Source organism: Brassica napus, unplaced genomic scaffold (genome assembly GCF_020379485.1).
Source record: "Brassica napus cultivar Da-Ae unplaced genomic scaffold, Da-Ae ScsIHWf_636;HRSCAF=936, whole genome shotgun sequence".
NCBI lineage: Eukaryota > Viridiplantae > Streptophyta > Magnoliopsida > Brassicales > Brassicaceae > Brassica > Brassica napus.
Window position 1 is genome coordinate 34,853 of NW_026016696.1, and position 24,431 is coordinate 59,283.

Sequence of the window (24,431 nt, forward strand, 5' to 3'; positions counted from 1 at the left end):
CAACTCCAAAGTTTTTATTGTAAGGAAACTCATTTCTTTGTTTACTACAGTTTTTTCTTATATTAATATTCCATGTTAAAAATTATCTTGATTTTGATGTTCTTATAAAAATTGAAAAGCCATCTTTTCAAGGAAACAATACTTTTTTAATTATCCTTCAGTCTCTTTTGAAATTATCAAAGGAACAACTTGTTGTCATTATATTCTCACTTATCCTCATTAAAATTCTCCTTAAATAGATTGATAAAAAAATAGCTTAATCAGACATAACGTTTCATAGTTCCAAGAAGCTTAGGCTGGCCTTTGTACTTATGTTTACATTTTTCCTAACAAAAGCGATTCACTAGAAGAAGCATCTGGTTGGGAAGTTCAAAAGTTATACATAACGACCTTACATAGATGAAACCTAAGGTGTACTCAAAGAAGCAACGACTTCTTAGAAATTTTCAACATGAAGACACATATAAGCAACCTGATATTGTTACATGGAGCTAACATAAGATACTTGGTCTTTGTCTTGATGTTGCTTCACATGCGTTTCGGTGGAACGTATTGGACACGCTCTTCTTGGCATACGTGCTGCGGCAAACACAAGGATAAACAATGTTAGAGAAAGTGTTAAACTCAGAAACTGTGTTTTTTTTTTTTTTTGCTCTGGAAGCGAAAGTAAGGTGTGTTATTGTTATAAGTTGAAGAATCAAATTTCGAACCGTGAAGTGATAAATATATATAAGTATACCTGCATTTCCTCAGTGAGTGGCTCTGAGACAGCAAGAGTGTAGCAACCAGGAGCAAACTTCCCTGTCAAATTCAGCAAATAGCACACAATTAGAGCTAATCACTACACAGACATATAAGTACAAGATTAGCCAAAGTATCTTGAAAATCTTTTCACATCAAAAGCCACATTCCAAAATGTAATGTTAGATTTAGGCTCTTGAGCCACATTATTCTAGAAAAAGAGAATCACATAACTCTTGAATGTAAAAGTTATCTCTCACCATCTATTATATAATCTATCAGAGGATAACGATGGAAAGAAAGAAACGAGATTGTTTGCTGAGAGAGACAATCAACATACCGATTCTTAACCACCTAGCCGCCCAGCTTCTACTTGGATCCATCACAGAGATTATTCTGCAAATAAAAAAAAAATCTTTAACATGAGCAGCAATAGATAAACACATCAACTTACAAAAATACAGGCATAGTACATAACCCACTAGCTCCCTCACTTCATTTTCTTACAACAGCTCTAAAAGCAGTAACCTTTGGGAGATTCACATCTCACTAATCCAACAAAGAATGCAAAAGTTCACTGAAAGCTTGAACACCAAGAAGCCTACCTTCATACATTCATAAAGGAATTGACTTTCATACTAAGCAACGTCATCACTCCAAAGTTCAGAACTTTCCAATACTAAAAATTAAAAATCAAAACTTTTGAAACCCTAGAAAAATTAAAAATAAAGGGGGTTGGGATGTGAGGGCATTACCCATTGAAATTAGGAGTCGTGACCTCGACGATACGCTCGTGATCCTCTTCCATCTTGAAGAAAGGACAGTTCTCGCACCCTGCGTCCCTAAACTGTTTAACAACAAACAAAGCTTCAAGAAGAGAGAGAGAGAGAGATCAAATACAGACACCCTAATAAAGAAAGAGTGAAAGAGAGAGACCTGGTCATAGGTCTTGACGAGACGGCAGCGAAGACAAGCCCTTAGCTCATGGCCGAAGCTGGTCGGAATCTGTGCCGGTGCGCTTCCCATTACTTTCTTTCTTTCTTTCTCAATCAGACAAATCACCTTTCCTCCTCTTCCAATTCCAAATTCTAACTCTCTTGTTAGGAAGACGACGAGCCGCGTGTTGGGCTTTATTTAAGGCCATTTTAACATTAATTGGGCCGTAAATGGGCTTTGTGTAGAGCAAGTATTAGTTTTAAAATATCTGTTTTCGAAGACAAAGCAGTTACACAGCCGCCAAAAAGAAATAAAAATCTCATCAACGTCTTCCTCTGTTAAGTAGAACCATTCTAAGTTAACTTTTTTTAAAAGAAGACAAATGTCGGCTTCTCTCTTTCTAGAGAGAGAGAGTTTCTCTCGATTTCTCTTCTTCTTATCAAAATCAATCTTTCAGAAGGGGAGTTCTCGCCGACTTGTTTCCATCACCGGATTATTCCGGTTAAGTCTCCCGAAGGTTCGGGCTTTTGACTCCGGGAAGGGATGGTTCTCACAATACTTCTTCGCCGGCTTTTGTCTCCGGGAAGAGATGATTCCGTCACATCGTCTTCGCCGACTATCACCAGGGTTCTCCTGGTTCCGTTTGATCATCGTTTCTTGTGGTTCTCTGTTCGATCGATTCTCCTCTTCAACCTCCGATTGATTGTTCCTTGCCTTTGTTAAAGGTTGAGTCATCTTCGGGCTTATCTTTATCATAAAAGATGTTCGGTTTGCATGTAGGAATCTCGGAGGTTTTGACAGGATTGATGTCGATTGCAATTTTCAGAAACGATGTTCCGTCAGATTAGGCTGTAGGCTGAACTAGGTTGAGAACTGTTCGATTTCGATCGGTTTTCCTTGGTTTCGGCTTCGTCGGCGGCAGGGCTCTGCCGTATCACCTCTCTGGCTTCCGGGGGATGAAGTGGCTCTTCGCCTTGACGCGTGTTTCATTGATTGCCGGGCAATCGTCCACGTGGTGGGTGACAAGTCAAGATTTCTTCCTCAACGGTTTACCTCTTTTGAGCTTGCGGCTCAAAGAACTTATGTTAATGTTGGCCCGTTTGTTTAAGCCTTTAGTTTTTTCTTTCCAGTTCTGGACTTTGTCCCATTTTGGGCTCTGATCCTTCGATAAAACTTAGATGTCAAAAAAAAAAAAAAGTAGAACCATTCTCCTCTGTTTTTTTTCTCTCGTTCTACTGCACATTTTGGGTTTCTCCTATTCTCTCTGATCTTTGCGTTTCTGTTTTCTATCTCTCTACTCCACGATCAGTCTCTTGCTGCGTTTTGCTTCTTCTTCTCCTTCCGTAAGATCAGTCGCTCCTCTGTTTCTTGTACTGTTTCGCATCTTCTTTTCGTTATTGTAGCTGATTCTTCTTCCGATTCGGTCTCGTTTGCCTTCTTGTTTTGATAGTTTCGCGCTATAATGAGTTTCCTTTGCGATTGCTGTTACTTCCGATTACTCTGAATTTTCAGATGTTTAGCTTCGATATTAGCCATTGAGTTTTGTTGATTTCTTGGTTTCCTCGGAGACTAGTTTGTTCTTGATCGAACACGTCAAGGGTTCTACTGATTCTCGTTTGATTAATCATTTACTTGTGTAAAGTTTAGATCTTTTTCATCTCAACGCTACTTCGCTATCACCATTCTCGAGTGTACAATAGATGCTCTGTTTCAGTGTGATCTTTACTATGCTCTGTTTCAGTGTACAAGAGATGCTCTGTTTCAGATCATTTGAAAACGCTGCTGGTCTCTCTTTATGTATACCGTACGCTAGATTGCTTCACGAAAGCTCAAGATTTTGATTCTATGGGCTGTCTCTGCAGGATGGATGCTACGGATGATACTTTAGGCCCCAAAAGTCTCGTCAAAACGTCTGAGTTCATCAGGCTAATCATCGACGCACTTACCTCTCTCGGATTCAACGCCATCGCTACCGAGTTAGAGAAACAATCTCGCATTCCTCTTCACAGTCAAGCAGCCAAGCAGTTTCTTGAGCTAGTAAAGAACCAATAATGGGACAAAAGCATTGATGCACTAAAGCCTCTTGAACTAGCTGATGAAAACACTGTGATACTACTCCTACTAGAGCAAAAGTACCTTGACTCTCTCAAGAACGAACAAGTCCCTGAAGCTCTCAACACCATAAGGGAAGAGATACAACCTCTTGGTCTTGACCTACGTCTCCTTCACAAGCTCGCTTCCAAGATTCTCAAGCCAGATCCTGTTGGTGAAGAAGAAACTGCAAGAGCTGCTTCCTCTTGGAGTTGTAGTCCCGGAGAGAAGGCTGGAGTATCTTTTAGACGATGACCTTGATACTCAGCGGGGGAGTGTGACTTCCATATGTTCCAGACAGTGATTTGTCCTTATTCTCTTATCATTACTGTGATAAAAGAAAAATCCCTTCAGAGACTCTCCAGGTAATGAATAATGACTTTATGTTTGACTCTATATAACCTTTGATGATTAGGAGACACTAAGTTTGTATATGTTAAATGGTTCAGGTGTTGAGTGAACATACAGATGAAGTCTGGTTCTTGACATTCTCACATGATGGCAAATGCTTGGCTTCTTCTTCTAAGGATAAAACAGCTATTCTCTGGGAGGTATGTAGCTATCAAATAATTTGATAATTTGTATATAACTATAACTAGAATGATTATTACTAAAATAACAAGGAAAATTATTCAAGCATTTCTCAATTTATCAAATAAATGTTACTTCAAATAACAAGGAAAATTATTCAATTTATAATATTTATTCCATAGAAACATATGATTCCAATACAAAGTCTTACCTAGTTATAGTTACATACAAATTATACGATGTTGACTTATAATTATTCTAGTTATAGTTATATTAAATTATCAAATTATTAATATTTTTTTCAGAAGGATGCAGATCGGAAATTATTAATATGATATAATCAAATTACTAGTTATAGTATATACAAATTATCAAATTATTAATACTGTATAGTTATAGTTACATACAAATTAAACTTATGTTTTTCTTTAACAAAAAAAACACACACAAATTACCAAATACAAATTATTAATATCTGCTGATATATTCACTTAAATATGTTTTTGTCCAGATGGATGCAGATGGGAAGTTTACTCAGAAGCATAAACTTGTGGGCCACGAGAAGCCAGTAGTAGCAGTCTTATGGAGTCATGATGATCAACAAGTCATTACATGTGGAGAAAACGAAGTCATCAAGCGCTGGGACGTTGGTTCAGGACAATGTGTTCAAACCTAAAAAAAAAAATAAATAAAAATAAAAATGTGTTCAAACCTATGGAAGAGTTGATGTTGGTTCCGTTTCTTGCGGATGGCTGCATGACGGTTCAGGTAGAGAAACCAGAGCTGAGAGAGTGATTCAGCTACATGAGAAGGAGATGATTACTTCTTTCTCGCTTTCTAGAGACAACAAGTATCTTCTTATCGACCTCGTTACACAGGAGATCCAACTCTGGGTTATAGGAGGTGATGAACCGTTCTATCTTTCGGAATACGATGGACACAAGCGTACTCGGTTTATTATCAGGTCTTGCTTTGGTGGGTATGATGAAGATTTCGTCGCTAGTGGGAGTGAGGATTCTCAGGTATGTTAGGATCTTTCTTGACTCTCAAGAAACATAATAGGTCTTTCTTGACTCTCAAAAATATAAGGTCTTCCTTGACTCTCAAGAGAACATTTGTGATGGTGTGTCTCTGTTTAGGTATACATATGGCACGTAGCAAAAGGGTTGAGACCTTGTCGTGTGTTGCGTGGACATTCAGGAGCTGTGAACTGTGTGAGTTGGAACCCAACTGATATTCATATGCTGGCTTCAGGGAGTGATGATAGAACCATCCGGATTTGGGGACTTGCCAAGAAGTAGAAGTGGTGATTCAATGGTTACTTTACTGCAAATTTGATTCATGTACATATGATAATATTCTTGTTCACATTTCTTCAATCTATTAATGTTGTTTTTGCTTCTTTTTGAGTACAATAGAGGGTTAAGAACTAAAATTTGAATACTAATAGTGACTTGACTGCAACACTTGATTCATGTACATACGATAATACACCTTTTATGTTGGTTACTTGTTCACATTTCTTCAACATATTGGTGTTTTTACTTCATTTTTGAATACACTAGAGAGATAAGAACTAAAGTTTGAATATTAATAGTGGGAAAAAAATAGCAAAAAATGCATTTTTGGGATATTTTTTTTTTTGCTCTAATGTTGATGATTCATTTACTAACTTGTTCATCTTGATTAACAAAACGAGAAACATTATAATTATTATTAGAATCTGGAAGGAAGCTAGAACACAAGAACAACATTTTAAATGGAAAAAGAGAACAAATAGCTAGCAAAGACGAGTACAGTAGCATTTCCGGTGGAGACCATGGCAACGACCACCGGAAAAGCGCTCGCCACGGCAGATATTGGCACAGTTATGGTTGGACAAACATATGCTCCTGAAGTGATGGCTCCTTGATTGGCACATCCTTCCCTCTATCCCAATAAACTCCTCTATAATATTACACATAAATTAATTAATACACATTAAAAATACAACATAAATGAATGGAGATAGATATAGGTCATGTAACAGGCACTTCGCATTTATATATGAAAAACATCTGGTTTTGGTTTGAGGTTAACTAGCAATATGGTTATGTATGGAGTAGTGTATATAGAAAGAACAAAAAGGAATGAAGCAAAAAGCTTACGAGATGAGAAGAGGACTAGAAACAAGAAGGCAGCGAAAACTTTGTTCTCCATTGAATAATTGTATATATGAAATGGTATAAACGTGTAAGTGATGAGTTGAGCAAAGACCTAGGTCTCCATCACTCCATATATATAGAGAGAGAGTTCCATATGTAGTGTGGTTTAGGGTTGTTTTTTTAACATATTGTAGTAAATGTTTCATTTTTAACCAATGAACACTAAGAGCATGATTAACCATAAATCCCATATGGGTTGCTTAATGAGTATTTAATTAGTTAATTGAACTTTGATTGGACATAAGCACTTTAGTTAAGATCTCATTAAGATGTGTCCTCCAATGAAGGGATCTTATTAAGGGGTGCTTAAGTTTTTTTTAAGATAAAATTTAAAGAAAACATAATTAAATATTACATTTTAAACATATAATATTAATTAAAAAAAAACAAGGATTAATAAAATAAACGAGCAAGATACATTCGGAACTCAGTTGTTGTCTTCATCATATCCAAATTTGGTCCACAGATGTTCAACCAAATCATGTTTGAGTTGTTGATGCATTTGTTTATCACGAATCTTTGTTCGAACACCCATCATATTGGCGATATTTGTAGGCATATCCGTTGAAAAAGCGAGATCGACATGTGAAGTTCCGGTGTCTTTTCTTTGTTGGAACTCTGAAACATCAATTAGATTGTACCCATCTCGTTCGTCTTCGACGATCATATTATGGAGTATGATACATGCTCTCATAATCTTTCCGATTTTGACTTTATCCCAAAAAAGCGCTGGATTTTTAACAATGGCAAAGCGAGCTTTGCAATACTCCAAAAGCACGCTCGACATTTTTTCGTACAGCTTCTTGATGTTGAGCAAATAATCTCGCTTTCGGCCCTTGTGGTATTGGAATAGATTGGATAAAAGTTGCCCATTTTGGATAAATACCGTCGGTGAGATAGTACGCCATATGATACTCTCTTCCATTGACAGAGAAAGTGACTTGCGGAGCTTGACCATTTATTATTTCATCAAAAAGCGGTGAGCGATCAAGAACATTGATATCATTTAATGTACCTGGAGGTCCAAAAAACGAATGCCATATCCATAGATCATACGAAGCAACCGCCTCTAAAACGATCGTTGGTTTCCCCGAACCACGTGAATATTGACCTTTCCAAGCGGTGGGACAATTCTTCCACTCCCAATGCATACAATCGATGCTACCTATCATCCCCGGAAAGCCTCGACAGTCAGCAATATCAAGCAGGCGTTGAAGATCAGCTTGAGTTGGTCTTCTCAGGTATTCATCGCTGAATAAATATATTATTCCTTCCACAAAATGTTCGACACATGATCGAGTAGTAGTTTCACCGAGTCTGAGGTATTCGTCAACCGCATCAGCGGCTGTACCATATGCCAAGACACGAATGGCCGCTGTACATTTTTGAAGTGTAGAGAGACCAAGCCTTCCGAGACCATCTCGTTTTTGACGAAAGAATTCCACTTCATTGGAGAGACGATCAACAATTTTCATGAACAACGGTTTGTTCATTCTGAATCGTCGGCGGAATAAATTATCAGGGTATGTTGGAGTTTCACTGAAATAATCATTCCACAGACGAAGATTGCCCGCTTCACGGTTTCTTTCAATATAAGCACGTTTTTTTCTTCTTCTCCTTTCTTGTTGATCACCAGCATCATTGACAAGATTCTCGAACGTTTCATCAAAATATTGATCAAAATATTGATCAAATATTTCTTCTATATCCTCAGAATGATCATTAGATGACGATGCCATAATTTAGGTAAGATTGTTTTAAAATATGAGAAATATGACTTGACTAGACCAGACCTTAAACAACACAAACTAGTTAGACATCAACTCATCGATGAGCTTCTTTTTCAGAGCTTCCTCATACGCAGGTAGTTCCTTTCCTACTAATGACTGAAGTAGCTTCATCTTCGCCACCTTCTCTTTTGCCGCGATATCCTCCTTCCTGATGCTCCACAGACTTTGAAACTCAGTTAATTTCTTACCCTCTGGCATCGTCTTCTTACCAAAGCCCTTTGAGGCCTTAACACCCGGGGGACGAATGGTGGCCTGCTCTTCTTCACCAGTGGTTGTTTCAAATGCGTATGAGCTCGCTGATTGTGCACTCTCATCACCCTTCCTCTTTTTAATGCTTCCTGCGGTTTTAGCTGCTGACATTTCACACCATTTCTGGTCGTTCCGCAACTCCTTCCATGCATGCTCAAGAGTGAACTTCTTTTTGTGGTTGGTGTAGAAGATCTCATGCGCAAGCTTGAGAACATCGTTCTCATTTTGGCCACTACTCTTCTCTCTTGTTGCAGAGTCATAAGCCCCACAAAATTTGTTCACTTGGTCATTGATCTTCTGCCACCGGTTCTTACAATGCGATGCCTCTCTCGGTTCAGCTCCTGCAACCTTGGGACTAGCCGCAAAGTACGCAGCAACCCTTTTCCAGAACGCACCGGCTCTTTGCTCGTTGCCTACAACCGGGTCTTTGCTTGTGTTAAACCAAGCGCTAATGAGAGCAACATCATCTACAGGCGTCCAAGACCTCCTTTCTTTACGCTCTCCAGTAGTCTCTGCTGCCGTTGGTTGACTGCCAAAGAGAGGGACTTGGGAGGAAGAAACTTCACCAAAGACAGTCTCTTGCTGACTATTCAGAAGGTCTACAAAGTTTGAGACCGGTGGTATATATGAATTGGAATCCATATTTGAATGTCTCAAGAGAGAAAGAAAAGAAGTCGCTTTAGGTAGATGGAAGAGAAGAAAGTAATGAGAAGTTGAAGTAGAAGAAAGCTATGAGAAGTACAAGTAGAAGTTGATATTTTTTATAGAAGAGAAGAAGGAAAGAAGCATTGATCACGTTTGATAAACGAGTTCAACAGCCAACCATGTCGAGTAGACCCTTAACTAACATATTTATCTAACACATTAATCACACATCAACTCACACATTTATCTAAAACCCATATTTATTACTACAATGGCAATAAATCCATATAATCCAAACCACAAAAATAATCGGTTGAATCTTTTCATTTATCTAAAACATTGAAAGCACAATCAATTCAAACCACAGGCACAGAGGAGATCAACATCAAAAGCAGAATCAGTTCAATCAAAAAGCATAATGCCGCGTTAAATCTATTCAATTCAGACCCAAAGCCCAATCACTTCAATTCAAAAGCATAAACTCGGGTTCAATCTATTAAATTCAAACCAAAACCACAAGCAGTTCACACACACAAACCAATTCAACATCAATGCGAGACTAAAAACGTTTCTATCATTCCCTAAATTAATCTAAACTTATATACAGAAGGTGTGTCTTACCTTTATTGCCATTGTAGTCGAACCTTGATGTATCTTGATCCGTTATGACCATTGATGTCCTCTTCATCCGAACCATCTCAGCACAAAAAGAAAAAAGCCAAACCAAATAGGATCAGACGTGAGCCGTTATATAAAGCAAACGAATCAAGTAGAACTAAATAGAGACAGTGTAATAAGACCACAATCTAAGACATGCATCAGTTCACAGATTAAGACAGTCTAAGACCACAATCTTATATATGCATCAATTGAAAGATTAAGACATGAACATATAATAACTCTGGTTTACCGTGGAGAGAGAGATTGAGCCACTGAGGGAGACGCTGGGAGTCGCCGAGGAGAGATGAAGAAAGAGAGGCGGTGTGGTGAAGGAAAGCTGGAGAGATGCGTCTTCGGCGCTCAAAGACGACACGATCGGCGACACCACTGACAGAGACGAGCTTTCCACCGACACAGATGCCGACGACTCCAACCGATCGGTGAGAAAACGGGAAACACCGGCGGAATCGACGAGGAGAGGTGGAGAGACGCGGTTTCGTAGAAGAGAAGGAGAGAGAGAAGCAGATGCGTTTTGTGCGAGAGAGAGAGAGAGAGAGAGAGAGAGAGATTTAACCAATGCCCCATACGTGTCCATTTAGCACCGCTGCTTCTGCTTCCTCTTTAAGCGCCGTATTTTTAAATTTAACTATTTTTTATTTTATTTTAAATCATTAATTACCTAAGCATTGGGCTTAAGCACCCTGGTTAAAGATGGTCTAAGCATAGAGTGTCTAGCATTGGTTTATTATTTTATTGGTTCAGTGCTATGATCAAGGATATGAGGACAAACTAGCTTGGCATTGGTCGGCACATTACAATAAGCAGCGGCAACAACTAGCAGGAGTAACAGTTAATTAATCCCTAAATTAGTAAAAATTCAGTTTCCTTATTGGGAAGTGGTGAAAGAGGGGTCAGTCACGTGCATACTTGTGCACCCGTGGTATGTCTCCAGTCTCCACATGAGGGTATCTCCAATGCAACACTAAAATTTACTCTATATTTCACTCTAAAATAGAGTAACTCTATTATAGAGTTGAATTTGCTCCAATGGTTCACTTTATAATAGAGTTACTCTATAATAGAGTGGAATATAGAGTAATCTTGTTTTTTTACTCCAAATATAGAGTGAAAAAATAAGATTACTCTATATTTCACTCTATTATAGAGTAACTCTATTATAGAGTGAACCATTGGAGCAAATCCAACTCTATAATAGAGTTACTCTATTTTAGAGTGGAATATAGAGTAAATTTTAGTGTAGCATTGTAGATGGTCTGACATGAGGAGTGAAAACGCACAGTTTACCACACACACCAAATCTTGATACTCACGTGACTAGGATTACTTTTATTTTTTGTAACTTAAACTAAGATTATTTTATGATTAAATATTTAAATACATGAAAAATTCTCCTACGATAGTCTTTTTTATTTTATCTTCATCTTAACAAAGAAAATGATCAAAATAAAATTTTATTCTAAAATTAATTAATTTAGGCATAGAGTTAAAGGATAAAATTTTAAATTTTAAAAAATAAATATTAAAATTTCAAAATAAAAAAAAGTTTATTTTGATCATTTTTTATTTAAAGATTATTTTGCGACAAAAAAACTAAAAATGACTATTTGGAAAAAATTACCTTAAATACATAGATTAAAAATATTCAACTTTTTACATTTTCTAAATAAAAACATAATTAACTATTCATTTAATCACACTTTAACCAATAATAAAATAGATTATATAATATCATTAGTTATATAATATAAATTATTAATCAATTTTATATTGAAAATTTAAAACATTATCTCATCTGAAACAAATGTTTTTTTTCTAAAACGTTAAATAATAAAATAGGGAGGAATTTTATAAGACCAAAAAATGTATGGTTTAAGCTGAGATGAGATGGAACGTTATAAAAGACCCATGTGAAATTATACATTCAAGAAACTGAATAGCATTTTCCACATTCAGCTTCATTACACAAACAGGAACAGCACACCACTCTAAATAGCATATAGCTCATGCTTCAACAAAGTGAAAGCAAACAAGTACCTTTACTCGTATACATAATCATATTTCATCTCATGTGCTATATTTTAATTTCACAACACTAGAGGACACAGCAACATCCACACACAACACAAACCTTTTCTGTAAATTAACAGAATCTAGAAGGACCAAGACTAAAAGAATACATATATTTATGATGTGACAGAGCTTTTGGGGTGTTTCAGTCACTGAAGTCCACACTTCCACTGCGTGAGCTGCTACCATCTTGGCTATGCAAAGAAAGGCCTCTCATATGACCTGGCAAACCTGAGGCGGCACCATCAACTTTCTTCTCCTTGAAGAACTTTTGCCTCTCAACGTGTTTAGCAGGTGGCGGTGGAATCACAACAGGCGAGGAGGAGGAGGACTGCGAATGGCTATCACCATCTCCTGATGACTCCTCTGATGGTAAAGGACGAATGAGTGGACGGTTGAGTCTCTCACTATGGATTGCTGATCCAAGCAACACTTGTGGAGGAGGTGATGCCTCTTCTTCTTCATCTTCAGGCATTGCTCTAGCTTTCCCTTTTCTCAATCTGCAAGCACACACATTCACATGAATAAACATCTTCAGATTCCAACAATAATAAGGGGACAGACCTTCTGAATAACTGTTCAGGCTCCTCTTCTTCATCATCATCTTCAATGGAGATAGAGCTGCTTGGTTTCTGGTGACCGTTTGAGGTAGAATGGTAACCATTAGATGTAGTAGACCTGCCTGGCACTGTGATTCTACCAGAGAGTAAATCTTCATGTTTGTTAAGAATCCTCTGAAGCTGCTCGTTCAATTCTATTGCTTGAGAAACTGCTCTTTCATCCCTGCATCAACAAAGCCTATCTACTTTGAGAAGAAAATAAAATGATTTTAACATGAACATCTAATCCAAGAGAGATGGAAACTTGCCTTGATGTCATGACGAGGTGCATTACACGCTCCTTCTGGAACGCGCATTGCTCCACAAGATCAAGAGTAAACTCATCTCTTGCTCCCTTAATGGTCAAAAGCAGATGAAAAAGAGTGGAGTTAACAATACAAAGTCATGGGGTTATATAGGCCTCGGCATTTCAGGTATCGGTTTGGTTTTTTTTTCGGTTTTTGTTTTTTTCGGTTCTAGACATATAGGATCCGTTCGGATGTTTAGAAAATTCGGTTTGGTTATTTCGGTTTGGGTAACAAAGTTGGTAACCGAGATCATTTCAGATCCAATTTGGTTATGGTTTATAAGTTAATTCTGGTTAAATTCGAGTTTTTTCAGATTAAATATCAGATTTTTTGGGTTTCCGGATAAAAATCTGGATAGTTTGAAGTATTTTAGAGAAAAAGTATTCGGGTAATTCGGTTTATAAATAATAGTTTTAAATTATTTGATGATTTCAAAACTAAATATAGTTAATATTAGTAAGTATATAAACTATATTGTAGAAATTTGGGTACCAGTTCGGTTATATGATATACCTCAGGATTTTGAGAATCAACAGCATCAAGCACTTCCTTCAAAACTTCTAATGCAGCACCAGCCTTTTGCAAAATGCTACAATCAAAAGAAATATATAACAACAGATTAATCTCTCTTAAAAATCTAGCAAACATTTAGCAGTTAGGTGCCTGACATGTGGAGAAGAAGGAAGATTACCTAGAAGAAGAGGAGGTAGTTTGAGATTCTCGCTGCTGAGCAGGAGCAGGAGGAGCAGCAGTCCTCTCTTTTCTAGCGGATGCAAGTTGTTCATTGAGCGTACTTCTTGGAACCGTTTGTGCAGTGACCACAACTTGTGGTGTGGAACTAGACCTCTGAGGAAACTTAACTCCTGCGTTCTGGAGGTAACAAGAAGAGAAAAGCTTAGTGTATTATGAAAAGATTCAGGGAACTAGAATGTTTTCAAAACTCACCACTAAAACATAGTATGCTGAATAGTACTGAGGGAATCTTCCTGAAGCGCCACCAAGAGAGGTTTGAGTTGCGTCAAGAAGGAGAAATATCCTTTCTCTTACAGGCAAATCCGTCTAAAGAATAAGCAAACTAAAATAAGTAGCTTAACTCTCAAATTAAGTTACATCTAGAAAGAGAGATGAAGAATATACTTTTTTCTTTACAATCTTCACAAGTGTAGGGAGGACACCTGTGTCTATAACCAGCTTATGAATAGTCTCTCCAATGTTGTTCATCAACATCTCCAGCAACTGCAAGAACAAAGAATATAATAGATCTTCCGGTAAAAAGAAAGATAGATTTAGAGACCAGGAGCTTTACCTGAACAGCATATAATTGAGTATTTGGGTTCTTGCTCCCCAAGCGTTTTTTGATAGCCTTGATAACATCTTTTGCTTGCCTGTTTTATCATAAGAGAAAACTCATTAACAGATGAAAAATGTGTCCATCATATTATAAATCCTTAGGTAATTAAACATTATACAAACAGTTATTGATATTAGAAGATGTTTATGGCTCCTCATTATACCTTTCATCTCGAGCAGCTAGTTCACAGATCTCAATGTTTTTGGTCCAATCCATTTCAGCAAGCTTGTCACTTGTTGCAGAACTAACAAGCTCCGCAGCCATTTTTGGTTAATATCTGTTTTAAGCCCAAAATAATTTAAGCAATTAAAGAAGAGATATTTGGTTCATGCTAAAAAAAATGAAGCAACCAAAAAGAAATGTGTAAGGTGGATCAGGACCATAAAGGTTCACTCAAGAGAACCTACATTAGACTGTTAGATTGGTTCTGCTTCGAATGTGCAGTAGCTGCTAGTCTGCAATGAATAAGATCATGTCAGATAGGAGAAAGTAAATCAAACGGTTACTATGCAAAGTCTAGACAACGCTTAGAGTCTTCCCCCACCACTCTCGTCTACTTCAACTAAAAAAAAAAAAAGTCTTCAATTACAATTCCTCAAAAGCATGAAACGTTTCAGACACGAGACAATCTGAGAATCAGAAACACCAAGTCACCAACACATGCCCTAAAATCAAGGAAGCAGACACGAACCCGATCACGAAGAAACATAATAAGAAAAAAAAGATAGATTGATCACAAGCTGACACAAAAATAGATCTCAGACAAACAACAATCAAGTAACTTCATTGGATAACGATAGAGTGAAAAAAAAAACCTTACTTTCGATAACGGAGAGGGTAAGAAGAAAGAGCCGATAAACCCTAGTCACCTTGAGCATTTCACAGAGACTTTAAAAAGAATAAAGACGAAGCCTTTTGCGCGTTGTCTTCACAGAATTAAATCAGAATAAAAGATTTAATTCCTTAATTAAAATCCTTAAAGACAGACAGTAATCTCTCTGTATATTACTACTGATGATGGTTTCCTTTTCTAATTAGGTGATTATTTTTTAATTTAAATAAAATAAAATAAAAATCAAAGGCTGAAGCCGACAGAGCACCGCCACGAGGGAATTGTCTGAAAGCGAGAGAAAAGGCTTTTTCTCCGTCTTGGTAAAGTCTTGTTGGCGCCGGAGGAAGAGAGATTATATTAAAGTCACATGCTTGTGAGCTTTAAACCACCAACTGACAGCTTGGTTGACCGCCACGTGTCGTACGCTTTTAGTTACGTCACTAGGGGAAAGCGTTTTATAAACACCTCTTGATGTTATTTGTATTACGATGAAACGACATTCGCTTTAAGAAGGGAAACAAAACAATGCACAAAAGCCCAAAGAAAGCTCACAAAAGCTTGGGCTAGGACTCAGAAAAACTTGCTTCAGACTTTCGCGCGAACCAAACCAAACCAAGTAAACCGCAAAATAAAAACAGTTGGACCAAGTGGCCTTATTACAAACATACTTTTCCAATTATCATAAGAGTTGGATCATGCTCCTCAGAGAGATCTCGCACGAGAACCACGTTAACGTCCACATCAACTCCGCGGACATGTCTCTCTACCTCGCATTCGACTACTTGGAGCACGATCTCTACGAGATCATCAGACACCATAGAGACTAAGTAGGACATTCTTTAAACTAGTACACCGTCAAGTCTTTGCTTTGGCAGCTTCTTAACAGATTATATGCAAGTTGAAAGACTTTAGAGTTTTACTGAATCATATACAACTTACTTAACGTTACAATGACAAGAATAGAGCCAATATAAAGGCTCAAGAAAGATCTAGGTCGTTAGACTACCAGCTGTAAAGCTACCAGGAAATTAGCCAGCACAACACGTTAACAGCGGAGCAAATGTATTGTGGATAAGGAGCGACTCCGTACTCAGCTCCTCTGCTACAGGAGACGACAAAGGTTGTTGTTTGTGTGAAGTCGACCGTTGATGAAGATATGATTTATCACTTGTGTTGGGCTGGGCCTTTACTTGCTGATGTCCACTAACATCCCCCCTCAAACTTTGCGTGTGAAGAACTTCAACGCCAAGTTTGCTCCGCAGATCAACAAATGCTTTCCGCGGCAAAGGCTTTGTAAAGATATCAGCCACTTGCTTCTCAGCTGGAATATGTCTCGTCTTTATCAACCCCAGAGCAACCTGTTCTCTAATGTAATGCCAGTCTCTATCAAAATGTTTTGATTTCTTGTGAAGAGCTGGATTAGTTGTGAGATAAACCGCAGATAGATTATCACACAACATCAGTGTAGCTTTTTCCTGAGGAATGTGCAGATCACGCAACAGCTGAGAGATCCAAGTTACTTCCTGAGCTGTCTCTGCCAAGGCTCTATACTCTGCCTCCGTTGATGATCGTGACACAGTATCTTGTCTCTTAGCTGACCAAGATACCAAATTAGACCCAAGAATCGTGCAGAACCCGGTGGTAGATCTCTTGGTTTCTTCACAGCCTCCCCAGTCACTGTCACAATATGCCATGAGAGACAGATCTTCATTCTTCTTGATGTGTAATCCATACTCCATTGAGCCCTTTAGATACCGAAGTATACGCTTTAACAGCGCAAAGTCTGTCATTGTAGGAGCATGCATCCTCTGACATACCAAGTTAACAGCATACTGAATATCAGGACGCGTAATGGTTAGATACTGAAGCTTTCCAGCTAGGCTCCGGAAGTAGGTTGGTTCTGAGAAGAGACTTGTGTCTTGTGCTTCAATGCGTTGAGGCAGTGGAGTGGGCATCGGATTACAGTCTGTCATAGCTGCTGCGTGTAATATCTCCTTTATATACGACCGTTGATGCAGCATGAGACCTTCTTGAGTTGTTTCCATTTCAATACCCAAAAAGTAAGACGGCCTGCCCATGTCTTTCATGGAAAATCGCTTAGATAAAGACTCCACTAGCTCTTGCAGCAAACTCTCTGTGCTTCCGGTTAAGAGAATGTCATCTACATACAATAACAGTACCATGAACTTGTTGTTTCTGTTGTACGTAAACAGAGAGGGATCGGACATACTGCATACAAAGCCAAAGTCGATCAAGTAGTTACTAAACGTATCAAACCACGCCCTTGGCGCCTGCTTGAGGCCATACAGTGCTTTGGTGAGTTTACACACATAGTGTGGTTTCTCCGGATCTATGAAGCCAGCAGGTTGATGCATAAACACCGGCTCTTGCAACTTGCCGTGAAGAAAAGCACTAGAAACATCTAACTGCTTGATTGACCACCCTTTGGCTGTAGCTATATTCAACATCAGTCTTATGGTAGCTGTCCTGACTACCGGACTGAATGTTTCTAAATAGTCCAAACCTTCTTCCTGAGCACACCCCTTAGCCACCAACCTCGATCTCAGCTTCTTTATTGTACCATCAGGATTCAATTTCACCGTATGAACCCATCTGTTACTTAGTATGTTCATATCTTCAGTCGGTGGAACCAAAGACCAAGTGTTCAGCATATGAATTATGCGCATTTCCTGAGATACAGCATCATTCCACCCTGGGTGCTTCATTGCCTCTGCTATGTTCTTCGGTATTGTGACAGAATACTTAGGTGCCAGCAGAGCATACTTAGTATTTGGTTTATGAATCCCAGCTTTAGCTCTAGTCTGCATTGGATGAGCATTCATTACTGGCTCTGGCGCATTTGGTACTTCTAGTGGCTCTTGCTCTCCATCATTGTTGCCTTCTTGATTATTATCAACTGGATCATTCACCAGAGGAGCCGTCTGAATCTGTGGTGCTGGAAACACCTGCGACATTGTTGGCACATTCTCTTCTACCACCGCTGGGCTTGTCACCTTCTGCCATGCCTTTAGAAGGGACGTATCATACAGAGGAACCAGATGCTTATATTGATCTTTAAAAGGATATAGCTCTTCGTCAAAGATAGCATGTCTTGTGATGTACACTTTCCCGGTTGGTGGAAAGAGACATCTATATCCCTTATGCATACTACTATACCCCACAAACACACACTGCAGAGATTTAGGATCAAACTTGTGGTTTTGTTGGTCGCGAAGGCAGGGGTAACATGCTGAACCAAACGCTCGCAGTGCTCTATAACTTGGTTTAACTTTGAATAATGCTTCAAAGGGACTTTTATTGTCTAGCGCCTGGGAGGGAAGAATGTTACTTATGTAACTTGCTGTTGCAAACGCTTCAACCCATAGATGTAAAGGTAAATGACTCTGAAACATCATGGAGAGTCCCAACTCTGTGAAGTGACGATGTCTTCTCTCAGCTAGACCATTTTGCTCAGGCGTGTGTGGGCAAGACAGACGATGTATAATTCCATTATCCTGCAACAGTTGCTTCATCTGATTATTCACAAACTCTCCACCACCATCTGATTGAAACACTTTTATTTTGGTATCAAATTGAGTCTCCACCAACTTCTTAAACGCCACAAATACTTGAAAGAAGTCTGATTTATTTCTCAACGGATACAGCCAAGAGAAGCGAGTACAATCATCCACTAACACAGCATAATAACGAAACCCTTGGCTAGATAAAACAGGAGAAGGACCCCATAAGTCACAGTGGATCCTTTCCAACGGTTGAGAAACATGAGATTGAGACTGAAAAAAACTGTAATTTATGACTTTTCCCCATCTGGCAAGGCTGACAAATGAGGCTTGTTCTGCTCTTATTGATGCTTATCTCCTTGCTGCTCTGAAGTTGTTGAAGAACTCTGAAGTTTGCATAGCCTAGTCTGAGATGCCAGAGATCTTCAGAAGCTGCAACCTGACGATCTGAGAAGTAAGCTGCAAACCCTTCATTCTTCAACACATACAATCCTTTATTTCGGTTTCCCTTTGCCACCACTTTCTCCTTGAGGAGATCAATCAGATATACATAGTTAGCATCAAAGAAAACTCCACATGGATACTCTTCACAAAGTTTGGATACTGACAGTAGAGACTTCTGAATAGTAGGACATACCAGAACTTCATTTAAAGTTATGTTACCTGAGGCAGAGGATAAGGTGGTTGAGCCAACATGAGTTATGGGCAGATAAGCTCCATCTCCGACCATAACCGCATCTGTTCCTTCATACGGATGAGCTTCCTGCAGATTTGCAGAGGATGACGTGATGTGAGCAGTTGCCCCCGAATCAGGGTACCAGTCCCTGTCTTCTGAGACACGGAGAGAGTTGAAAGCAGCAGGAACAGATTGGTAGTTGTTGTCAAAGCGGTTATAGCACTTCAACGCCGTGTGACCCATTCTACCACAAATCTGACATGTAGGTCTATCTCCCTGCGTGTTGTTTCCACCAGACTGATGTTGCGGGAAGCCTCTACCACGACTTGAGTAACCTCCACGCCCTCTGTACTGTCCAGACCTGCCTCTTCCTCGGTAGTTAGGATTATACCCAGGAGCCATATTCTGAGACGCAAACGCCATGTGAGTGTTGACTGCTGGAGTATCCTCATACGATTTCAACTTCAAATCAAACCCCTGAACTTCAGACACCACATCATTGAACGTTGGAACAGGGAACTTCGTCAATGAACTCTGAATCACCGTAGTAATCGGATCAAACTCACGTCCAATACCATTGAGAAACCCAAAGATCTTCATTGATTCATCTACCGGTTTCCCAATGGCACTCAGAGCATCACAAACTGTCTTGAACTCTCGACAATACACAGCCACCGTCTTGTCTTTCTTCGTCAAGAGCTGAAGGCTCCTTCGCAATGAAAACTCTCGAGAGACTGAACTCTTGTTAAAGTTATCAGCCAACGAGATCCACACCTCGCGAGACGTAGACAATGTGTGAACGGACCCCAGAACTTCTTCAGACAACGTACCGAACAACCAAGATCTGATCAACTGATCAGTACAGAACCAAGCTTCAAACAACGGGTTGGGCTCTTCGACGTTTTCCATGTCGTGAAGCACCACGCGAGTCGCCGGAGGGGACACCACCGCACCATTGACGAACCCCAACAACTTCTGACTCGACAAGAGAGACTCGAACTGAGTTTTCCACAGCAGGTAGTTACTGTCATTGAGCTTGAGAGTGACACAGCTCAAGACATGAACTTTACTGGGAAAGGGATAAGGATTCACTGGATCTGCCATACCTGTTAAGGTTAAATGGCTCTGATACCATATGCAAGTTGAAAGACTTTAGAGTTTTACTGAATCATATACAACTTGCTTAACGTTACAATGACAAGGATAGAGCCAATATAAAGGCTCAAGAAAGATCTAGATCGTTAGACTACCAGCTGTAAAGCTACCAGGAAATTAGCCAGCACAACACGTTAACAGCGGAGCAAATGTATTGTGGATAAGGAGCGACTCCGTACTCAGCTCCTCTGCTACAGGAGACGACAAAGGTTGTTGTTTGTGTGAAGTCGACCGTTGATGAAGATATGATTTATCACTTGTGTTGGGCTGGGCCTTTACTTGCTGATGTCCACTAACAGATTAAACTATCTACATAGTAACTGGATTGTACCCAGAGATTTAAAACCGTCGAATATTTTAATTATGGGATTGTTAAGATAGCTGATTTAACCAAGTGGTCTTGGACTAGTGGTAAATGGCTCATAGTTGTGAGTACCATCATGGGTTTGGTTTTTCTTGGTCACCTGAAGCGTCTTAAGTGGTAAGAAAACATGGATCTTGCGGGTCTCGTGATGATTAGTCTTTGGGCTTAGAAAGCTTTTGGAATCACACCACAGTTATAAAAAAAAGATAGCTGATTTTGGGCTTGCAATGATATACCAAGCACCGTTGAAACTAGCCCTGCGATTTTGGTTTTCCAAAACCAAACCGTCGGTTTTTGGTTTACGGAAATTTTGAAAACCAATTCCGAAATTGACCGAATTAAATTTCAGTTTGGTTCGGTTAGCGGTTTTTTAGTTTTCACTTTATTTCTTAAAATAATCGATTTTCTTTTTTGTTTTCGGTTAATTTTGGTATCGTTTTCTCAAAAAAATAGGATATTTTCGGTCAAACTCGGTTATTTCGGTTAAATTTGATTATTTTTGTTTTTTCTGTTACTTTCGGTTCGGTTTTTGGTTATTTTGGCTATTTCGATTCTTTTAAAAAAATTGAAAATCAAAAACCAAACTGAAAACCGAATTATTTTTCAAATTCCTAACAAACTAAACCGGCATGAGATGGGGGAATTCTTTTAAAAAAATTGAAAATCAAAAACCAAACTGAAAACCGAATTATTTTTCAAATTCCTAACAAACTAAACCGGCATGAGATGGGGGAGTAGATCGATGCCAAGACCAATGGTTGGGCATAACATGCAGAGGATGCAACCTCAAGGCATGATGGCTTATAATTTTCCAGCTCGGGCTGGGATGAACCCAAGTGCAGTGCCTTCTAAACCAACATATTAGCCCTAGACAAAACAAAAAATATGGACCTTTTATAAATATTTTTTTATATTTTTTTTTCATTACATTTCTTTTAACTTAGAACTAAAAAAAGCTCTATGACCTGAAACAAATAAAATAAAAATATAGACCTTTTTATAAATTAGGTTACTTAATTATGGACTCTTTTGCTAATTAACAGAGTAAAAAGACCTTAAAAAGAACACAAAAATTTTGTGGACCTATGGCAAATGTCTATGTTGTCGTAGCCAAGAGCCCAAGTGTTCCTCTGCCGCAGAAACGCGGGATGGCTCAACCGCACCAGCAGAAAGAGGAAAGATCCTGGAATGGGTATGCCTGGTTAAGCACCTCCTAACAAGACCAGACGTCTGTAAGGTAAAGTCGATATCATCAGTTTCATTTTTTCGTAGCATTGGAATTTGTAATGAGCTTTGGCAGCGTTGTGATTTGCTTTAAAGTAGACTAGATTGTAATTCAGCATATGGTTTCTTGCTATTCATATGGATGGATTCTCTAATATTGTAAAAACATTCTCTCAAGTTTTTGTCTTAGTGAGAGCCAACCTAAGTTAATGGTTTTACGTTTTAAAGGTCTTTGTTACTTCGAAAGTTCTAAGTGGCTAACATTGAAATGTGAAGTAAACAATATCGGAATTGACCAAATGTATATCTAACTATGGACTATTTCAACAAACAGGTTTTAGAACTATATAGCTAGGTTTCTTTTTGCAATTTTTTGTATATCTTTTTTATCACACGGAAAATGTGTATATCATAAAAATAGCTAAACAATTGGTGATTTTGAATCTTTGATGTAATTTCTGTTTATGTAATCTTTATTTATTTAGTAGTAGTGTTTTTCAGTGATATACTGATATTCAAGACTAGCACATTGTGTAGTGTAATACTACTTTACTTTGTGGTTGCACGAGATTCACGCTCTTGGTAATATAAGACCATGATTATCCAGGTTTCTTAAGGGGGTTTTTAAAGTAAATGAGTCATTTAATTAAATGAAAACTAAATTAATTTCAGATAACCGATCCTTAAGAAAGGATTTTGGTGACCGATCCTAAGTATGGTTTTATACCACGTGTCAGCCAAGCAAAATATGTCTTTTATTTATTTTTATTTTTTTTTCCTTTCCTCTCTTCTTCTCCGCCGGAGACGAGACGCAGCTCTTCCACTTCCAAGCGTCTATGTTCTTCTTCCTCATCCTCTGAACCGTCTTCTTCGTCTCGAAGCCCCACCAAGCAATCTAAGGTCAAGATCGATGCCGCTATTGAATCTGTACGTTAAATCCGATTGAGAATCAAGGACCGGTTTCAGATTCAGGATCAGAATCTGGAGAGCTGGAGCTTGGATCCTCTGATCCGTAAAAGCCTGTTGCAACCACTATGTATAAATTGCTATATCCTCTATGTTAAGTGACCAAAGTTCAATCACTTGATGCAGAGAGAATGTGATCAGAGTCCAAACGAGGTTAGCTTTTTCATTGACAAGAGTAAGGTTCAAGAAGTGAAAAAGGACAAGCCCTTGCTTATCTCCTGAAGAAGCTCAACACTGAAGGGAAGCTTCCTCTTAATGAAAAGTAGGTTTGTATTGTATCAGTTTTTGATATGCTTTGATTTGCTTCCGCTGGTGAACTTTGTCTCTATCATGGATCATCTAACTACATGGAGAAAGAGTTCCCTTTACAGGAATACTAAGTGATAAAGCTCAAAAAAATCCAGGTTTAGTCTCTAAAATCTTTGTTCTGACCATATCAGTAATTTTGAGAATCATTAATCCTCATTGCCATGTGCTTGATTTTTTGTAGACCTTTTCAATTGGAATAGACTTAAGCTTCGTTACTGTGATGGTGCTTCTTTCAGGGGAGATGGTCAGAATGAGGTTAGAATCATTACACTATTGAGTTATTCATGTGTTATTTCGTTATTTCTCTGTAACTCCAAGTCTTTGTAAAAGCTATTCATGTGATTAACTGGTTTTGTTTCTGTTAATACACAGAACTGATGTGTCTGGTGGACGAACAATCAGGAACTTATACAATGGTATAGTAGAGTTTCAGAGTGTGAAAACAACCTGCCTCGTCTGTGCACAAACCATCTTGATCCAACTTCGGTAGTACATTCTCTCTTTCTGATGATTGTTGCAAAATGAATCCAAGTCTTGTAGTAGTTTATGAAACTCCCTTTTTGTTCTTTGCAGTGTTTCTTCCCAGAGAATCTGATCAGTCAGATGAAAACTCAACTTTTCATTGTCAACGCTGCATATGATACATGGCAGGTAAGCAGCATTACAATTGCTTAGGTATTGGTCCTTTGATGGTTATGCTCACATTACAAGTTTTGTTATAATCAGATATAAAGCAGCATAGCTCCAACATCAGCACATCCTAGTGGGTTTTGGCATGACTTTATGGTCTTAGGTTTAAGTTTTTTTTTCTGGTTTTAGTTTTGTAAACCAATTTTAATTTATAAATAAAATTAATTTTAAATTTTAATAAAACAATCTTTAATTTTTTTTTAAGAACCTTTAATTAAGAAACTTCCAATGGAGTATAAAAACTAAGTGTTTCTTAACTAAAGTTCTTAACTAACTTTTATTATTAAACAAATCATTAAGAAACCCAAATGGGGTTATAGGGTTAATGATGCTCTAACTTCCAGAAAACTGTGCTCCCACACAATATTCAATACATGCAATAAACAAAAATTCATACTACTTGTTTTTCTTTATTGTACTTCTTTTATTATATAGTTTTTGGGATATTTTATTTCACCCTTCCATACACGCAATCATTAAAGGAATCTAATAAACTTTATG

The 24,431-nt window shown here is 38.3% G+C and overlaps 5 protein-coding genes and 1 long non-coding RNA gene across 11 annotated transcripts; 2 read left to right on the forward strand and 4 right to left on the reverse strand.

Annotated features, from left to right (window-relative positions):
• Positions 1 to 225: 225 nt before the first annotated feature.
• On the reverse strand, positions 226 to 1,848 carry LOC125604843 (transcription elongation factor SPT4 homolog 2). The gene is made up of 5 exons (XM_048775035.1): positions 1,678 to 1,848; positions 1,497 to 1,588; positions 1,082 to 1,137; positions 740 to 801; positions 226 to 579 (listed from the first exon to the last, which is right to left on the reverse strand). The coding sequence occupies exons 1-5, from the start codon at positions 1,765 to 1,767 to the stop codon at positions 529 to 531; spliced, it is 351 nt and encodes a 116-aa protein (XP_048630992.1). The 5' UTR covers positions 1,768 to 1,848; the 3' UTR covers positions 226 to 528.
• A 219-nt stretch (positions 1,849 to 2,067) lies between these two features.
• Positions 2,068 to 5,798, forward strand: LOC111211777 (WD repeat-containing protein 26 homolog). Its single transcript, XM_048775036.1, is given in 8 exon segments — positions 2,068 to 3,935; positions 3,937 to 4,025; positions 4,028 to 4,054; positions 4,057 to 4,133; positions 4,218 to 4,319; positions 4,811 to 4,958; positions 4,999 to 5,321; positions 5,439 to 5,798. Coding segments are annotated over 8 exon segments (1,341 nt in total). The 5' UTR covers positions 2,068 to 3,522; the 3' UTR covers positions 5,601 to 5,798.
• A 191-nt stretch (positions 5,799 to 5,989) lies between these two features.
• LOC125604844 (defensin-like protein 6) lies at positions 5,990 to 6,562 on the reverse strand. Its single transcript, XM_048775037.1, has 2 exons — positions 6,447 to 6,562; positions 5,990 to 6,246 (listed from the first exon to the last, which is right to left on the reverse strand). Exons 1-2 carry the CDS (start codon positions 6,496 to 6,498, stop codon positions 6,080 to 6,082), a joined length of 219 nt encoding a protein of 72 aa, XP_048630994.1. The 5' UTR covers positions 6,499 to 6,562; the 3' UTR covers positions 5,990 to 6,079.
• A 1,749-nt stretch (positions 6,563 to 8,311) lies between these two features.
• LOC125604841 (glutathione S-transferase T3-like) lies at positions 8,312 to 9,184 on the reverse strand. The gene has a single exon (XM_048775032.1). It carries the CDS (start codon positions 9,182 to 9,184, stop codon positions 8,312 to 8,314), a length of 873 nt encoding a protein of 290 aa, XP_048630989.1.
• A 2,576-nt stretch (positions 9,185 to 11,760) lies between these two features.
• Positions 11,761 to 15,168, reverse strand: LOC106382907 (TOM1-like protein 5). Of its 2 annotated transcripts, none has more exons than XM_048775038.1 (11): positions 15,014 to 15,168; positions 14,601 to 14,648; positions 14,357 to 14,470; positions 14,149 to 14,227; positions 13,980 to 14,078; positions 13,788 to 13,901; positions 13,534 to 13,712; positions 13,356 to 13,431; positions 12,804 to 12,889; positions 12,500 to 12,718; positions 11,761 to 12,435 (listed from the first exon to the last, which is right to left on the reverse strand). In XM_048775038.1, the coding sequence occupies exons 3-11, from the start codon at positions 14,455 to 14,457 to the stop codon at positions 12,081 to 12,083; spliced, it is 1,308 nt and encodes a 435-aa protein (XP_048630995.1). In that variant the 5' UTR covers positions 14,458 to 14,470; positions 14,601 to 14,648; positions 15,014 to 15,168; the 3' UTR covers positions 11,761 to 12,080. The 2 variants fall into 2 exon arrangements, with proteins under 2 accessions (XP_048630995.1, XP_048630996.1); XM_048775039.1 differs by having other exon boundaries at positions 14,574 to 14,648.
• Positions 15,169 to 22,629: 7,461 nt separating this feature from the next.
• Positions 22,630 to 24,108, forward strand: LOC125604845. Of its 5 annotated transcripts, none has more exons than XR_007336460.1 (7): positions 22,698 to 22,977; positions 23,058 to 23,197; positions 23,303 to 23,335; positions 23,422 to 23,495; positions 23,613 to 23,726; positions 23,814 to 23,891; positions 23,967 to 24,108. It is a non-coding gene; the product is annotated as an uncharacterized LOC125604845 (long non-coding RNA). The 5 variants fall into 5 exon arrangements; XR_007336457.1 differs by having other exon boundaries at positions 22,701 to 22,977; positions 23,058 to 23,193; XR_007336459.1 differs by having other exon boundaries at positions 22,630 to 22,865; positions 23,058 to 23,335.
• Positions 24,109 to 24,431: the final 323 nt, after the last annotated feature.

What these genes read in the sequence shown, in the direction of transcription:
- LOC125604844 (XM_048775037.1), bottom strand. Translation starts at nt 6,498, where the DNA reads ATGGAGAACAAAGTTTTCGCTGCCTTCTTGTTTCTAGTCCTCTTCTCA. An exon ending in TCTAGTCCTCTTCTCATCTC is followed by an intron (nt 6,247 to 6,446) that starts GTAAGCTTTTTG and finishes GTAATATTATAG; the next exon opens with AGGAGTTTATTGGGATAGAG.
- LOC125604841 (XM_048775032.1), bottom strand. Translation starts at nt 9,184, where the DNA reads ATGGATTCCAATTCATATATACCACCGGTCTCAAACTTTGTAGACCTT.
- LOC125604843 (XM_048775035.1), bottom strand. Translation starts at nt 1,767, where the DNA reads ATGGGAAGCGCACCGGCACAGATTCCGACCAGCTTCGGCCATGAGCTA. An exon ending in TCGTCAAGACCTATGACCAG is followed by an intron (nt 1,589 to 1,677) that starts GTCTCTCTCTTT and finishes GTTGTTAAACAG; the next exon opens with TTTAGGGACGCAGGGTGCGA. An exon ending in ACGACTCCTAATTTCAATGG is followed by an intron (nt 1,138 to 1,496) that starts GTAATGCCCTCA and finishes TTTTATTTGCAG; the next exon opens with AATAATCTCTGTGATGGATC.
- LOC106382907 (XM_048775038.1), bottom strand. Translation starts at nt 14,457, where the DNA reads ATGGCTGCGGAGCTTGTTAGTTCTGCAACAAGTGACAAGCTTGCTGAA. An exon ending in CTCAATTATATGCTGTTCAG is followed by an intron (nt 14,079 to 14,148) that starts GTAAAGCTCCTG and finishes TTGTTCTTGCAG; the next exon opens with TTGCTGGAGATGTTGATGAA. An exon ending in TTGATTCTCAAAATCCTGAG is followed by an intron (nt 12,890 to 13,355) that starts GTATATCATATA and finishes TTGACCATTAAG; the next exon opens with GGAGCAAGAGATGAGTTTAC.